This window comes from Zalophus californianus, chromosome 11 (genome assembly GCF_009762305.2).
Source record: "Zalophus californianus isolate mZalCal1 chromosome 11, mZalCal1.pri.v2, whole genome shotgun sequence".
NCBI classification, from domain to species: domain Eukaryota; kingdom Metazoa; phylum Chordata; class Mammalia; order Carnivora; family Otariidae; genus Zalophus; species Zalophus californianus.
In genome coordinates this window covers 99,371,990-99,389,814 of record NC_045605.1, presented here as the reverse complement: position 1 = coordinate 99,389,814, position 17,825 = coordinate 99,371,990, and the positions used below count along the sequence as shown (strand labels likewise).

The 17,825-nt window shown below is 36.5% G+C and overlaps 2 protein-coding genes across 2 annotated transcripts; both read left to right on the top strand.

The window, feature by feature from the left end:
- The first annotated feature begins 4,609 nt into the window (after nt 1–4,609).
- Nucleotides 4,610–5,567, top strand: LOC113913563 (olfactory receptor 5F1-like). The gene is given in 2 exon segments (XM_027577866.2): nt 4,610–4,690; nt 4,692–5,567. Coding segments are annotated over 2 exon segments (957 nt in total).
- Nucleotides 5,568–15,790: 10,223 nt separating this feature from the next.
- On the top strand, nt 15,791–16,669 carry LOC113914951 (olfactory receptor 10AG1-like). The gene has a single exon (XM_035723012.1). It carries the CDS (start codon nt 15,791–15,793, stop codon nt 16,667–16,669), a length of 879 nt encoding a protein of 292 aa, XP_035578905.1.
- Nucleotides 16,670–17,825: the final 1,156 nt, after the last annotated feature.

Genomic DNA, 17,825 nt, shown 5'->3' with positions numbered 1-17,825 from the left:
AAACAAAAGCCCAGGGCCAGATGGCTTCCCAGGGGAATTCTATCAGACATTTCAAGAAGAATTAATACCTATCCTACTGAAACTGTTCCAAAAAATAGAAATGGAAGGAAAACTTCCAAACTCATTTTATGAGGCCACCCTTACCTTGATCCCCAAACCAGACAAAGACCCCATCCAAAAGGAGAATTACAGACCAATATCCTTGATGAACATGGATGCAAAACTTCTCACCAAAATACTAGCCAATAGGATCCAACAGTACATTAAAAGGATTATTCACCATGACCAAGTAGGATTTATCCATGCTTGCAAGTTTGGTTCAACATATTCAAATCAATCAACGTGATACAATACATTAACAAAAGAAAAAACAAGAATCATATGATCCTCTCATTTGACAAAGTACAGCATCCTTTCTTGATCAAAACTCTTCAGAGTATAGGGATAGAGGGTACATACCTCAATATCAAAAAGTCATCTATGAAAAACCTACAGCGAATATCATTCTCAGTGGGGAAAAACTGAGAGCTTTCCCCCTAAGGTCAGGAACGCGGCAGGGATGTCCACTATCACCACTGCTATTCAATATAGTATTAGAAATCCTAGCCACAGCAATCAGACAACAAAAAAAAAAAATCAGAGGCATCCAAATCGGCAAGGAGGAAGTCAAACTCTCACTCTTGCAGATGATATGATACTTGTTGTGGAAAATCCAAAAGACTCCACCCTAAAACTGCTAGAACTCATACAGGAATTCAGTAAAATGGCAGGATATAAAATCAATGCACAGAAATCGGTGGCATTCCTATACACCAACAGAACAGAAGAGAGAGAAATGAAGGAATCGATCCCATTTACAATTGCACCCAAAACCATGAGATACCTAGGAATAAATCTAACCAAAGAGGTAAAGGATCTGTACTCAGAAAAGTATAAAATACGAAAGAAATTGAGGAAGACACAAAGAAATGGAAAAATCGTTCCATGCTCATGGATTGGAAGAACAAACATTGTGAAGGTGTCAATGCTACCTAGAGCAATCTACACATTCAATGCAATCCCCATGAAAATACCATCCACTTTTTTCAAAGAAATGGAACAAATAATCCTAAAATTTAATGGAACCAGAAAAGACCCCAAATAGCCAGAGGAATGTTGAAAAAGAAAAGCAAAGCTGGCGGCATCACAATTCCGGACTTCCAGCTCTATTACAAAGCTGTCATCATCAAGACAGTAGGGTACTGGCATAAAAACAGACACATAGATCAATGGAACAGAATCGAGAGCCCAGAAATGGACCCTCAACTCTATGGTCAACTCATCTTTGACAAAGCAGGAAAGAATGTCCAATGGAAAAAAGACAGTCTCTTCAACAAATGGTGTTCGGAAAAGTGGACAGCCACATGCAGAAGAATGTAACTGGACCATTTCCTTCCACCACACAAAAATAGACTCCAAATGGTTGAATGACCTAAATGTGAGACAGGAGTCCATCAAAATCCTAAGGCAGAACACAGGGAGCAACCTCTTCGACCTCAAGCGCAGCAACTTCTTCTTAGAAACATCACCAAAGGCAAGGGAAGCAGGGGCAAAAATGAACTATTGGGATTTCATCAAGATAAAAAGCTTTTGCACAGCAAAAGGAAAAGTCCACAAAACCAAAAGACAACCGACAGAATGGGAGAAAATATTTGCAAATGACCTATCAGATAAAGGGCTAGTATCCAAAATCTATAAAGAACTTAAGAAACTCAACACCGAAAGAACAAATAATCCAATTAAGAAATGGGCAGAAGACATGAACAGACATTTTTCCGAAGAAGACATCCAAATGGCCAACAGACACACGAAAAAGTGCTCAACATCGCTCGGCATCAGGGAAATTCAAATCAAAACCTCAATGAGATACCACCTCACACCAGTCAGAATGGCTAAAATTAACAAGTCAGGAAAGGACAGAAGTTGGCGGGGATGCGGAGAAAGGGGAACCCTCGTACACTGTTGGTGGGAATGCAAGCTGGTGCAACCACTCTGGAAAACAGTATGGACGTTCCTTAAAAAGTTGAAAATGGAGCTACCATATGATCCAGCAATTTCACTACTGGGTATTTACCACAAAGATACAAATGTAGGGATCCGAGGGGTTACGTGCACCCCAATGTTTATAGCAGCAATGTCCACAATACCGAACCTGTGGAAAGAGCCAGGATGTCCATCCACAGATGAATGGATAAAGAGGAATTGGTATATATATATATATATATATATATACAACAGAATATTATGCAGCCATCAAAAGCAATGAGATCTTGCCATTTGCAAGGATGTGGGTGGAATTGGAGGGTGTTATGCTGAGGGAAATAAGTCAATCAGAGAAAGACATGTATCATATGACCTCACTGATATGAGGAATTCTTAATCTCAGGAAACAAACTGAGGGTTGCTGCAGTGGTGGGGGGTGGGAGGGAGAGGGTGGCTGGGTGATAGACATTGGGGAGGGTATGTGCTATGGTGAGCACTGTGAATTTGGCAATACTCTTTAATCACAGATATGTACCTCTGAAACAAATAAGGCTATATATATTAAGAAAAAAAAAAGAAGATAGCAGGAGGGGAAGAATGAAGGGGGTGAAATCGGAATGGGAGACGAACCATGAGAGATGATGGACTCTGAAAAACAAACTGAGGGATCTAGAGGGGAGGGGGTGGGCGGATGGGTTAGCCTGGTGAGGGGTATTAAAGAGGGCACATTCTGCGTGGGGAGCACTGGGTATTATGCACAAACAATGAATCATGGAACACTACATTAAAAACTAATGATGTTATGTATGGTGATTAACATAAAAATAAAAAATTTAAAGATAAAAAGTAATGTAACCTCAAAGGCTGGTGTGGAGGATTGATTGGGAATTTAAGTGGAAAATTTTAATATGTTATGGCTTCTCTATGGAAATAGACTCTATGTATAGATGCTCCATATGTTTCATTTTTGTTATGTTTTTATACTTTGCTTTATTGTATTTAGATCTGGAAAATCTGTTGTTTCATTCCCTTATAGGATCAGAATTACAGACATTAATTGCAAAAGCCAACACAATTCTAAAATCATAAAAAAAGAATTTAGGTTTTCTGATCCATTGTATTATTTGCTCAGGGCATGGTATATCTTAACATTGTACAATGAATTTAATTTCTCATTGTCCTTAAATTCACTCAAGAAGAGAGTTGGTTTAAAGCATATACTTGCCAAGACAAAGGGAAACGTGCACACACACACACATACACACAAAGGAAATGGAAAAGAAAAATAATTCTTTCAATTACTGAAAAGGCAAGGGAAGAATAATATATTGGTATTGGGCCATGTACTCATTTGGAATAAGCAGCAAAGAGAGAGAAAACATAAATAGCCAATTAAAATTATTAACATTAATTTTTTACTTTGACAAAAGACTATTTTTAATTTTTTACATTCTAATGTAGTTAATATATAGTATATAATATAGTGATTCATCAGTTATTTTGGCAAGACTTTAAAGTAACACAGAGATCAGGAACACCTTTTATGATACAAGGTCCACATAATGTTTGATTCCATATATATGCATGTGATTATGATATGTTCTCATTTGAGACTGGAGTTTCTGCCTTTAGAGGATTGACTCACAATTAAAATCCATAATCTGGTTCCCATGGTTACACATTTCTTTTTATAAAAGTCAACATAAATGCATGGCAATTGTATTTATTAAGGTGTCTAGAATTCAAATAGTTAACAAATAGTTAATTTGCATTTTCGTTGTATTGCATTTCATTTAAAAAATAAAAATTTTCTACTTTTGATTTTTAAGCTTCAACTGAGAACTCCTAATAAAAAAGAAAATAGTAGACTACACAGGTAAGACACTAGGAAGGAATTTAGCAGGATTTGATGCCGTTATTCATGGAGGTGGACAAGTAGCATGTCTGCTACTACATGATGTTACTTGAGATTGTATTTGCAACAAGAAAAATTGCCTCTTTCCCTTCCCTTTTAGGGGGAAAGCATTAATAAGACAAAAAAATCATTAATAAGACAAAATCATTAATAAGACTATGAGAGGTGTCAAAATACTGGTTATTTGAAATGGTCATTATATTTGCTACTTGGGGTAGACAAGAACGATTTCTGGGAGTTTTGGTGTTGAAGAATATTCAGAGTGGTCTTGAGTGAAAAAATAGATTTCAGTTAAACACGCACGTCTGTTCACAGAATGAGAGAATTTGAAGCAAGAATATTTTTATCATTTGCATATGGGTGTTGGCTGGAATGAAAGAACAGAACAACACATGTTGCTTTTGCAGAAACTGAATGGGAGTGTGTGGTCTTGCACTAGTGAGTTGAGAGACCCCTAACCCTGATTCAATACAGACACTTGTTCATTACATTCAAAGGCTGATCTATTTGTCCCCCAATTTCCTCTTACTCGATTTACTGTGTTGTGTTATCCTAGGTTGTGTTTTTCCCCATGTATGAATGACCTCATTAACATTTCTATTTCTTATAAACTTAGGAGAGGAAAATATTTTGACCTAATGGAAATTTAAGCAAACTATATACATGTAACAAATGACCAGAAGAAACCATACTTCACTGACTGAGTTCATCCTGTTGGGATTAGCAGACACAATGGAGCTACAGATTGTCGTTTTTTTTGCTTTTTCTGGTGATTTACACACTTACAGTTTTGGGGAATGTTGGGATGATCTTCCTAATCAAGATTGATTCCCGACTTCACACACCCATGTATTTCTTCCTGGCTAACCTGTCCTTTGTCAATGTTTGTTACTCTTCCACCATCACCCCAAAGATACTGGTAGACATATTATCAGAGAAAACCATCTCCTTTGCAGGATGCTTCCTGCAGCTATACTTCTTCATTGCCTTGGCCACAACTGAATGCATCCTCTTTGGGTTAATGGCCTATGACCGTTATGTGGCCATATGCAACCCACTACTTTATCCCTTGGTCATGTCCAGGACAATCTGCCTCAAAATGGCAGCAGGGCCTTTTACAGCAGGATTCTTGAACTCCATGGTTAACACAAGTTATGTGAGCAGCTTGCCATTCTGCAGTTCTAATGTCATTCATCATTTCTTCTGTGACAGCCCTCCACTTTTTAGGCTGTCATGTTCTGACGCACACCTGAATGAAAGCATCTTTTCCACATTTGCTGGTGTGAATATGGTGGGAAGTCTGCTGGTCATCCTGACCTCCTATGTTCTCTTCTCCATCTTCCACAGGCACTCAGGGGAGGGGAGGCGCAAAGCCTTCTCAAGCTGTGGTTTTCACCTGACAGCTATAACTCTGTTCTATGCCACTGCCATCTATACCTACCTGAGACCTAGTTCCAGCTATTCTCTCGATCAGGACAAAGTGGCTTCTGTGCTCTACACAGTGGTGATCCCCATGTTGAATCCTCTGATCTACAGCCTCAGGAACAAGGAAGTAAAGAAAGCTTTATGGAATGTAACTACCAGAACAAGGATCCCCTCCTTTCTCGGATTTGCTTGGCAAATTTTCTGACCTAGGTATTAAATGAACTTTCTAGGTAGATTGAATCCTACACTTTTCATTACGATATTTCTAAGTAATTGCTTTTTGTTAATACTCAAGTGTGTGGACCCATTTAGGTACAAAGTAAATCAGCAGTCTTATATACGGACTGCAGGCTTTCATGTAACTGTTGTTTATGTTTGCTGGGTCTTCACAAATAGGGCTTATTTCTAAGTCTTGGTTAGAGAAGGAAAGGAATTCAATATTTAGAATCAAAAGTGACAATATCACATAAAACTAACCATATAGAATATTTGTAATTGTTCACTTTTTTCCCATGCATTTTCATTTCCCTATTTGTGATCTGTAAGAGACTGTTATGTATCACTTATGTGTAAAATGACTTGAATTTAGAATAGATTTACATTTTAATTTATTGAATTATCTTCTGGAGGGAGGCTTAAATCAAATTTTAGGACTACAGGTTTAATTGCGGATATAAACTTACTTTTTTCCCCCATATCCTTCTCCCCATACACATATATATTTACTAATGAATAAGTGTGAACTTGTCCAAAATGTGGTATCAGGAGAAGTACCATCTCATTAGAGTGCACCAATTACAACTCTCATATTCCCTTCTCTGGTCTTCAAAATTTCCAACCTTTCTCTCCCTTCCTGTCTCTTGGACTGACACATAGGACAAAGTTACATACATACACATTCAGCTGCTGTGGAGTTTAATCAGTGCATATCTCCAAAGGATGTAGATCAATGTTCAGTGGATGAGTCTGACACAATCCTTTACAATTAGCTCATGAATTTCCTGCTTATAGATATTTATCAGTTGCCAATAAAAATCAATTTAACTTAATATTAAAGCCATGCTTTGCTAATATGGAGGTAAATTGGGAGTAAGCTTAATGGAACTTTGCAGAGACTGAGTAGGGGCTAGCACTTTCTAAAGAAACAACTACACTTCAAGTTTTTGGAGAGAAATTCCCCATGGCCCTTGCCCTTGTCAATGATGTTGCACCAAATAGAAGTGATGTCCATGTCATCTGGGATGTAGACACTGCATACACTATGTCCCATCACAAAGAGGTCATCTAGCTCAAACATCCAATGTCCCCAATGACCTATGTAGGTGACCTTGCTCAGACAGGTGTTTGTGATATCATGAGTGTTGTCTATGCACCTGTGGGATTTACTCTCACTCCCCAGGTCCCAGGTGGTTACCTGGACTGAACACCCTGCAGCAGAATGATCAGTTTGTTCTCTGAGATAATTTGTCCTTTTGCTGCGGGGCTTGCCTATAGTCTTCTGCACCAGCTGGCTGCTCACTGGCTAGATTCTTTCTGTGTTCCCTGTCCCCAGTATTTAGTGGAATCACATATAGGACCAAGATATTTCACAAGTTAATGGCAATAATATATTCCTTCCACTAGGTGTTTTATTTTCTAGAAAAATTTTACAATAGAAAGAATGTTTGGGAGAAAAAAATCAGTTACTATGAGATTTGGTTTTTAGACATATCCTATTTTAGGCCAATTCTCTGCTCTCTAATTTAGCTTTTTTACATTTACTTAATCTTATTTACAGAGTCTACAAATACTTTCAATTTAGGGGGCAATAATTACTTAAATATATTGCCTGCTTTTTAATTACTTAAATACGTGTTTCTTATGTAAATTTTTATTATTTCTTTAACCCATAAACTTGTAAAAATATTTTTAAATTATCATAATTTCTTGTCTATTGTACAATGCATTTATGTGAAAAATATTCCAAATATTGTTTATTTTCTTTAACTCAAAATAAATTTAATCTGTGAAAGCACTGAGACTTCTAGGTATTATACTGAGTGAAAAGACAAGTTGGAAATAATGAAGAATCAATATTCAAGAATCACATAGCTCCAAATAAACAACCAAAAAAAGGAAATATTAATATTGAAATCCTGTATTTAGGCAAAAAAAATTGTACAGTTTTATATTATCTATATATAAATAATTTTGTATTTAGTTTGTTAAGCATAAGTTAACATGGACAACATAATTTCCGTTCTCCATTAAAAATGGCAGGTATACCTTTGTAAACAATAATTAAGTAAAGTCTTGATGCTGAAGTAAGTGAAGTAATAATCCTATTTAATTTCATGCTGCTCAAATAAAATAAAAGATACTATGTTAACTCATAATAAGCATCTTTCAGAGGATAGAGATAAGTAATACTTTGTCAAGAAGATAATATCCAAGTGGTTGGGTGAATGGGAAAAAATTAAAGTAGTTGAGTTGATGTGAGAAGATGTAACCTATAGAAAAGGAATGTACAAAGAACTGTATTGAAAATGTATAGCTTTGGGGCACCTGGGTGGCTCAGTCTGTTGAGCTTCTGACTCTTGATTTCAGCTCAGGTCATGATCTCAGGGTCATGAGATCAAGCCCCATGTCTGGCTCCACACTCAGCGGGGAGTCTGCTTGAGATTCTCCCTCTCTGTCTCTCTGCCCCTCCCCCCAAACAAATAAATAAATCTTAAAAAAAGAAAATGTATAGCTTTATAGAAATATATAGCTTTATAGAAACAATCTTAAACAAGTAGGTTTATTGAAAATGTGGAATACACATCAAATAGAACATGTTGCAACAGAAAGCAGAAATGTGTTCACTGTTGCTAAACTTAGGTATCATTTACCATTTTGGCTGGGAAATTGATGTGTACTATCTTCAAGGTTCTCTTTAAATTTTGTGATTTTAATCTTAATGTGAAAACATTGCATACGTCCATGTACCATCTCAAAGTTTCAGAAGAATTCTTGGTATATTTCAGCCACCTAACAAAAATTATTACATCCAGATCTTCCCTAAAGAGGAAGGTAGTGAATATTGACCAAGTAATGTTGAGGTTTTGCAAACAGGAGATCAACTGGATGAAGATCTATGTCAAAAGCTGAGTTTCCAAATTGGGCTCCAAGCCCTCAACCTCTTGAAGTTTTATGATCATTTTAACCATGTGTTGTAAAGTAAAATTAATAAAATATAACTTATTAGCTAAGGTTGTGTTGAGAGTGTGTCAGATTCATTTATACACAGATGGGAGAAGCAGTGAGATAAAAAGAAGTTACAGATTTGGAGATGATAAGGAAACAGAAGTTTTATTTACCTTGGAAACAGAATAAGCAGCATTAAAAACATGTGAGATAAAGATTGAGGTTTGATTTTACAAATCATAACATTATCATGCCCAAATCATGTATCACAGAAGAGAACTGTGTGTCAGAATTATCCTAGATGCTAAATTTGGTGAGAGTAGGCAAAAGGAACAACAAATTTAAGAAGCAAATGCTACAGATATATCTATGGCTGATTGCAGGGACTTAGCTGTACCTCCACTGGTAGGGTCCAATATGGACAACAAGGCTCATAAGATGGTGCCAACAGAGATTAGAAGCAGAGTGACAAGAAACAAGTTTTATTTTAAGAGGCTATTGTCAGTGATTTTTTTCTAACATGTAAACTAAATTGCAACATACACTCTTTTCTTATTTCTTAATTTTTTTCCCTTTAAAAATTGCATGTGTGTTAAATTTATCCCCTAAGGATATGCTGATAACTTTGTATGAGACCCATATGAAGTAGCTATCTACTATTGATCAGTTCAGATGCACAGATCATAATGTATTTGATGTGAAAAAATCCATAATTCCTACAATGATTCTTCAATGGTGAAAATTGACATTCCACCACAACTCCAGCAAACATCCTCTCAAGCAAGTGAGTAAACCTGCACACAGTGTTTTACCTCCTATTTCATTGCCAAGAATTAAGTCAGGCAAGGTGCAAGAGACACTGGAAACATGTCCTAGTTGTTTCTTCTTCTTCTTCTTCTTCTTCTTCTTCTTCTTCTTCTTCTTCTTCTTCTTCTTCTTCTTCTTCTACTTCTTTTCTTCTTCTTCTTCTTCTTTTGGTGCAAGAGACGCTGGAAACACAGTCTCGCTTCTATGGAAATAAAAAGAAAGAAACGAAGGAAAATTGAATTTCATAGACACAATGAGTTTCTAGCATGGTGCATGATACAATCATGAAAACCAAGGAAAGCCAATAAAGGAAATTAAGGGGGAAAAAGGCATGGTTTAATTTAGATCATAGAAACGTGTTATCCTTGAAATAATAAAGAAAACATTGATGAATGTGAGATAATGCTGAAAAGAAAGAATACATTTTTAAAAAGTATTTTAGTTAAAAAAGATGGCAAGCATATGAACTAAGGAAGTGTCCATGAGATTAGGGGGATATGAGTGGAATTAACTGATATTTAGAAGATAAAGTCAACATAATTTGATGACTAACTAGATAATGTGGGCAAAGTAATGAAGAATGATAAATATGTCATATTTTCTAATTTAGCTGATTTTATGTATGATAAAATTGCGAATCCAAACAGAAGAAAGTGCTTAGGCATAATCTATGTAAATCCTGTTACCATATCTCACAATGGATACACAACCTCAGCCTTGATCTTGGCCACCATCAGCTCCCACATAGATTACTGAAATCCATCCTCCTCCTACTTGAGTGTCTCCTGGCTTCCACTCTTGTCCATGCCACAGTATACTGGGTTCTTATATCGTCCCATTTTCAGACATTTTAGTCACTGTTAACGATGGAAGAGAACACAATACAGATGATTAGTGACTTAGAAAGATTAAATGGTACAGGTGTGAATTATTGAGTCTCTAATAGCCCCAGAGTGTTCTATGTTGCTGGCTCCATACTTGGAGCTGGATGGGCATCAGTAAACAACACAAATGCCCTGGAATCAAGGGACTCATGACAAGAAGAGAAGGTTAAATTCAGGAATAAAAATTAAAGCATAATATCATAAGGGTCAAACTAGTTGTATAGGAGGGATATGAGAGCATTAGAGTAGAAATATTTTACCTTGCCTGCAGTAATAATGGGTCACTTGTCTTGGGATATGACACACTAGCTCAGTTTTACAGAGGAACACATGTTTGGTAGTCTAGAGAGTACAGAGTTTTCTGTGTCTCATGTAGTATATAGCACAACACCTTATGTAGTTAGATACTTGTTGAATGTTTCAGTAAATAGAGAAAAGCTGAATGCATTAGCTAATTATTTTGATACCTTACAAAAGATTTATAGCAACAATAAAAATTCATTCTACCTTTCTCTCCTAATAGTTTTAAAGTCCTCATAATGTCATTTTCCCATCTTCAGCTTCACGATACAGAAAACTTGAAATCCGGTGTACTGTGTTTTCTTATCAAAATTCATTTTTTTCTTATGTAAGTATATGTAACTAAAAAATTCCACCTATGGCATGAACTGAGGACCTTAACACATGAACAACTCTGATGATGCATGGACTCTAGATAATTTCAAAATTGCATTACTTGAGTTTAAGGAATGGCATTTTAATAATTTCAAATTTAGTATTCTCAGATTTCATACATAAATATAGACCAACTTTAAGTCTGTGAATGTCCTAGTAGGGGAATTGCTGTATTCTCCAAAGATGGAGAGGAAGGGGAGAAAGGTAGAGAGGAGTGGCCAGGAAGCTACTGTTCCTCAGACCATACCCCATAGGGAGAGCATCTTCAAGGTAGCACTGGGCCAACCAGAGACAGCCTTGGTTACTCTCTAAGTTACCGCTTGATAAACAGATTATTGAGCTTAAAGTTGCACTATGTCATGGAGAGAAGATAACCCTGCAATGAATAAGGAGCTATTTTCTACCAAAGTTCCACTGACCGATTTAAGTAAAGTATCAGTTTCACAGAAAAATAAGAATGGCTGGAATTTGTTCCTTGAATAATTCAAAACCAAAATTTGTAATACATAAGACCATTGTCTTTATAAAAAATGACACAGTGATTTCTCCATAATATGAAAAAGGTAAGCAGTAATTATTTTTTTAAAGATTTTATTTATTTATTCATGAGAGACAGAGAGAGAGAAGCAGAGGGAGAAGCAGGTTCCCAAGGCGCAGGGAGCCCGATGCAGGACTCGATCCCAGGACCCTGGCATCATGACCTGAACCAAAGGCAGATGCTTAACCATCTGAGCCACCCAGGCACCCGGTAAGCAGTAATTACTTTACCCCACTCATTTTATTGCACTGTATTTTTTTAATTCAGAATCAAAAGTTAGAAAGCACTTTCTTCTAATCAGATTCCTTTATGAGATAAATCTTCTAAACTTGCAATATACACAATAGCTACAAGTAATCAATCTTTCATTTTTATAAGAGTAAATGAGATACAAAATGGACATGAAGTCCTTTTGTGATTATGAAAAGTTTTATATTTAGTTATATTGATATTACTAAAAATATTAAATTCAAAGTTGTATTTCCTATTGAATATTCTATGGAGCCCATTGAGGTGTTTTGTTTTGTTTTGTTTTTTGAGTATAGTTGACACACAAACACACATTACATTTGTTTCAAATATACAACACAGTGATTCAACAACTCCGTACATTGTTCTATGCTCACTACAAGTGTAGCTACAATCTGTCAGCATACAATTCTATGAAGCCCACTGAGTTTTGATTAAGAAAATGGACCCTGGCGTTACATGGCTGAGTTTGAAGTCAGGTCACGTGATAGCTCCTGATACTGGGCAAATTACTTAATCCCTGTATGCCTCTGGCTCTTTATGCAAAATGTGAGTAATAACAGTACCTACTTCATTCAGAATACAATAAATGAGATAACAGGGAAAGTCATTAACAGGGTGGTTAGCACATAATAAATGTTCAAAACCTAACAATAATAAAAAGAGTTTCAAATAATCAGGCCTCTCTACTGTCCATAGCAATGCACATTCTTGCTAACATAGAAATATTGGTAAATAAAGAACTCAAGTTCTCATGTTATAACTGAAAAATACCATTCATTGTTAATAAAGAGAATAGATCAATTTCAGAAAAGAAAATAGTCAAAGAAAGTTATCTCTGAGGATGCTTTTACATATTGAATAGGATTTGGGTTAGACTTTGAAATTTAATTTTGCTAATATATCTATAACAAAGCCTACTTCTCTTATTTGCTCAAAGTACAGGAGACTGGCAGAGATGAGAGAAAAAAAACCTGAAAATAAAAGTCCAGTAAATTAGGGTGGTTTTTCCTCAGGTATTGCTGCTGGTTAGTGTCTATCTAGCATAGAAGAGTCTACTGATATTAATCTCCGTTTTCCTGCTAAAACACTACCCCATACATTCTCTCCTCTCCTAGGTTTAGAAAACACTACTCCAGGGGAGAATAAAAGATGAGCAAAATTCAAAAGAAAAAAAAGATATAAGTTAAAATCATAATGATAATTACAGTAAGGATAATGATCATAGTAGTGTCTACTAGAACTACAACTTATTTTAAGTAAAGTGATTAATGCAATCTATGTTACTTAGTCCACAAGACAACTTCCTGAGTTACATGTTATCATTATGGCATATACTTTCAAACAAGGAAAATTAAGCTCTGATCATTAAATAAGGACATATTGCCAGAATATACATAATTTCCATTGTAAGTCACTCAATATGAAATTTTTTGGTCAGTGAATTTGAATCTAGTTGAATGCAGCATGATTGCTGAGATCAATAGGAAATCTTCATTTGTGCCATTACCTGTGAGGAAATATTTAAAAACCATTCAGCCATGTAAGCACTTGACTAGCCACTGGAATATGAAACTGAATGAGCACATGAGGGCATTTTGTTCCAGGAATATGCTTTACTATTTTTACTTAAGAGTAAAGATCACAGAATGATTTTTGTGATACCTTAAAATCTGATGAAGTACCAGATTAGACATGGCCATAAGAAATTGTCTGGCGCTCCCACAACACCTTGTAATTCTCTCTACATAGACTGTGCACATTCCAGTGACAGCTGACTACTGACTTCTGTAAACTCTGTAAAGATGGAAACTGGGCTCATGTTATTTGCCATTAGTATCCTTAGTCTACTTTGTAGTGAAGACACTCAGTGTTTATCCATAATAAACCACACATTTAGGATTGGTGAGAAGAAAGAAACACAAAGTAGAAATTGTAAATTGTCAGTCATTTGGGATCTGTCAGAGGTGAGAGGAACCAGGTCTTAAAAGAAGAACGGGGGGGCTGTATGGTGAAGGAAGGAAGGCAAATTTGGAGCCTGGGAAATTGAGGAAGAGACTTTAAAACCCATGGCAATCTGGGTTTCGGAGCATGTGACAATCTGTGAAAAAGGTCAGAGGTTAGCATTAATGAAATCTAGATGGAGATCACAAAAACGGATGTGGTGTCTAGCGTGCAGTGCCGTGGCAGAAAGACCTAACTCAAGGGGTCGAAAAACGCTTAATTCTTGAAAGAGCTGGGTAGAACCTGTCTACACTGCATTTAGCACTGTGCTTCCTGGTGGTTAGTCAGCTGTAGATATTTAGAATACAGTTGGCCCTTGAACACAGGTGTAAACCTCATGGGTCCACTATACACAGATTTTTACAGTACACATTGTAAATGTGTTTTCTCTTCCTTATGACTTTCTTAGCAACAGTTTCTTTTCTCTATCTTACTTCATTGTATGAATACAGTATATAATACATATAACATATAAAACATGAGTTAATCGATAATTTATGTTAGTAATTAAGTTTTGAGGGAGTCAAAAGTTATACGCAGAATTTTGACTGCCTGGAGTGGGATTGGTGCATGCATTGTTCAAGGGTCAACTGGATTTATTATATTCATAACACACAGCATTTATTCAAAATAAGCTGTAATATATACTACAAAATATATATCGATTGATATGTTCATAATATATGTTTAAATGAATAATATATTGTATATTAATAGTATATATTATATATTCAAAAACTCAAACTTAGAAGACAAAAAAGGTATATAAAAACAAATTTCACATTTTGTCTGGCAGCAGGTGCGTCAACCCCAAGATCAAAGTCTTTTGCACATTTTATTTTCCCCTTTCCTTATTTAATTATCTGGTAAAGGCCCTAAACTTATCTAATTATCCCTAAAGTCATAACATTTAGAATATAAGTAAAATTACTAAGATTTTGGGGGGCCATGGTAGGGTTAAGGACATAGTATAATCAAATCTTATATAATTTATTTTACATTGTAAACATATGACTTGCTATGATGCGTGATTTCTAATATAACTTTGTATATCTTAAATGAAATAGTTTTCTGTGATGGAAGCTAAGCAATATTCCCTGTTTTCCTGATCAGAGCCTCAGTCTCTTTCCCAGATAGTGAGCAGCCCAGGCTAGCCTGAACTGGGCCTGGCTATGCATTTTTACTGACCACCTTGCCTTGTGGTTATCTGAGAGGCAGTTCACAGGGGAAACATCAAACCAAACATAAAAGAATCATATACTTCGTTGCAATGATGTAAATGGAACTAGAGAGTATTATGCTAAGTGAAATAAGTCAATCAGAGAAAGACAATTATCAAATGATCTCACTGATATGTGGAATTTAAGAAACAAGACAGAGGATCATAGGGGAAAAGAGGAAAAAATGAAACAGATGAAACCAGAGAGGGAGACAAACCATAAGAGACTCTTAATCTTAGGAAACAAAACTGAGGGTTGCTGGAGGGGAGGGGGATGGGAGGGATGGGGTGGGTGGGTGATAGGTATTGGGGAAGGTATGTGTTGTAATGAGCACTGGGAGTTATATAAGACTGATGAATCACAGACCTGTACCCCTGAAACAAATAATACATTATAAGTTAATTTAAAAAAAAGGTGCTAGGCAGAAAAAATACAAATAAAGTACAATAGATACCGGATTGACTAGGAAGGAGATACATTTCTCATTAGAGAATGTCCTGTGTTAGCTAGCACAGTTCTTAGCTTGAGAATAGGCTACCTGACTTGTTTTGTTTTTATTTTATTGTTGTCTGTTTTGGTATATTGTTCATTTATATATATATATATATATATATATATATGTATGTATATATACTATTAATATTAGCAGGAAGATTAGAGTTGAAGATTACTTTCTGTTTTTATGTACTGGAATTTGGGGATATTGGATTTGAAATCTATTGCCAAAAATACAAAACAAAAAACAATAAAGCCGAAGAAAAAAACATAAAGCTGAATAAATATCCTTTACCAGTGGATTTGAAATCATCTATTTAATATGTCCCATTCTGCATCTGGGCTCAGCAATTGAAGTGAATTCTAAGCCCTGAAATCATTTTACTTCTAGATGGAGTCCACAGGACAAAATCCTCCACAATGGAATCACACTACATTAATGGATTTCATCCTGCTTGGCTTTTCCGATGTTCCTGACCTCCGAGGATTTCTTTTTGGGGTGTTCTTGATAATCTACATGATTATTCTGTTGGAAAATAGCCTCATTATCATAATAACCAAGGTCAATCCCTCCCTCCGGACTCCCATGTATTTTTTCCTTGGGAACTTTTCTTCCTTGGAAATATGTTATGTGTCAGTCACTGTCCCCAGATTATTAACAGATCTTTGTAGACAAAATAGAAATATTTCCTATCTGGCTTGTGCTACTCGAATGTATTTCTTTCTGGCCTTTGGAGCCACTGAGTGCTTCATTTTGACCGCAATGGCTTATGACAGGTATGTTGCCATTTGCAACCCCTTACTCTATCCCCTAATCATGAACAACAGGCTGTGCATCCAATTGGCAGCTAGCTGTTGGATCACTGGAATTCCAGTACACATAGGGTTCACCTACCTAATCTTCTCTTTACCCTTCTGTAGGTCCAATCAGTTGAATCACTTTTTCTGCGACATACCTCCAGTACTTAAGCTTGCCTGTGGGGATACTTTTATGATTGAGATGTTGGTTTATACAGTTGCTGTTCTAGTTGTCACTATTCCTTTTATGTTGATTCTTGGATCTTATGGGAAAATAATCTCAACCATCCTGAGGCTGCTATCAGCAGCTGGGCGAACCAAGGCATTCTCCTCTTGTTCCTCACATCTCATCGTTGTGGCTTTATTCTTTGGATCAGGCATCATGACATATTTGAGACCCAAGTCCAGCCATTCAACAGGAATGGACAAGTTTCTTTCTCTTTTTTTACACCATTGTGACACCAATGTTTAACCCCATAATATATTGTCTGAGAAACAAAGATGTTATGGTGGCACTCAAAAAATTCCTATCAAAATGGATTGTACTATGACTCAAAAGCATAACTTTATAAAATTTGTTTCTTATTTATCACAATCCTCATATACTCATAGTTGGTTTTTTTCCAATTTTGCCATGACTCTTTTTTTTTTTTGGTAGGAATATTTATTTTATATTTTTTTATGGTTATGTTAAACACCATACATTACATCATTACTTCTTGACGTAGTGTTTCATGATTCATTGTTTGTGCATCACACCCAGTGCTCCATTCAGAACGTGCCCTCTTTGATACCCATCACCAGGCTAACCCATCCCCCCACCCTCCTCCCCTCTAGAACCCTCAGTTTGTTTCTCAGAGTACATAGTCTCTCATGGTTCGTCTCCCCCTCCAACTTATGTCCCTTCATTCTTCCCCTCCTGCTATCTTCTTCTTTTTCTTTTTTCTTAACATATGTTGCATTCTTTGTTTCAGAAGTACAGATCTGTGATTCAACAGTCTTGCACAATTCACAGCGCTCACCATAGCACATACCATACCCAGTGTCTATCACCCAGCCACCCCATCCCTCCCACCCCCACCACTCCAGCAACCCTCAGTTTGTTGCCTGAGATTAAGAATTCCTCATATCAGCGAGGTCATATGATACATGTCTTTCTCTGATTGATTTATTTCCCTCAGCAAAACACCCTCCAGTTCCATCCACGTCGTTGCAAATGGCAAGATCTCATTCCTTTTGATGGCTACATAATATTCCATTGTGTATATACACCACATCTTCTTTATCCATTCATCTGTCGAAGGACATCTTGGCTCTTTCCACAGTTTGGCTATTGTGGACATTGCTGCTATAAACATTGCGGTGCACGTACCCCTTCAGATCCCTACATGTGTATCTTTGGGGTAAATACCCAGTAGTGCAATTGCTAGATCGAATGGTAGCTCTAATTTCAACTGTTTGAGGAACCTCCATACTGTTTTCCAGAGTGGTTGCCCCAGCTTCCATTCCCACCAAGAGTATAAGAGGGTTCCCCTTTCTCCACATCCCCGCCAACATCTGTCGTTTCCTGACTTGTTAATTTTAGCCATTCTGACTGGTGTGAGGTGGCATCTCATTGAGGTTTTGAT

What these genes read in the sequence shown, in the direction of transcription:
- LOC113914951 (XM_035723012.1), top strand. Translation starts at nt 15,791, where the DNA reads ATGGAGTCCACAGGACAAAATCCTCCACAATGGAATCACACTACATTA.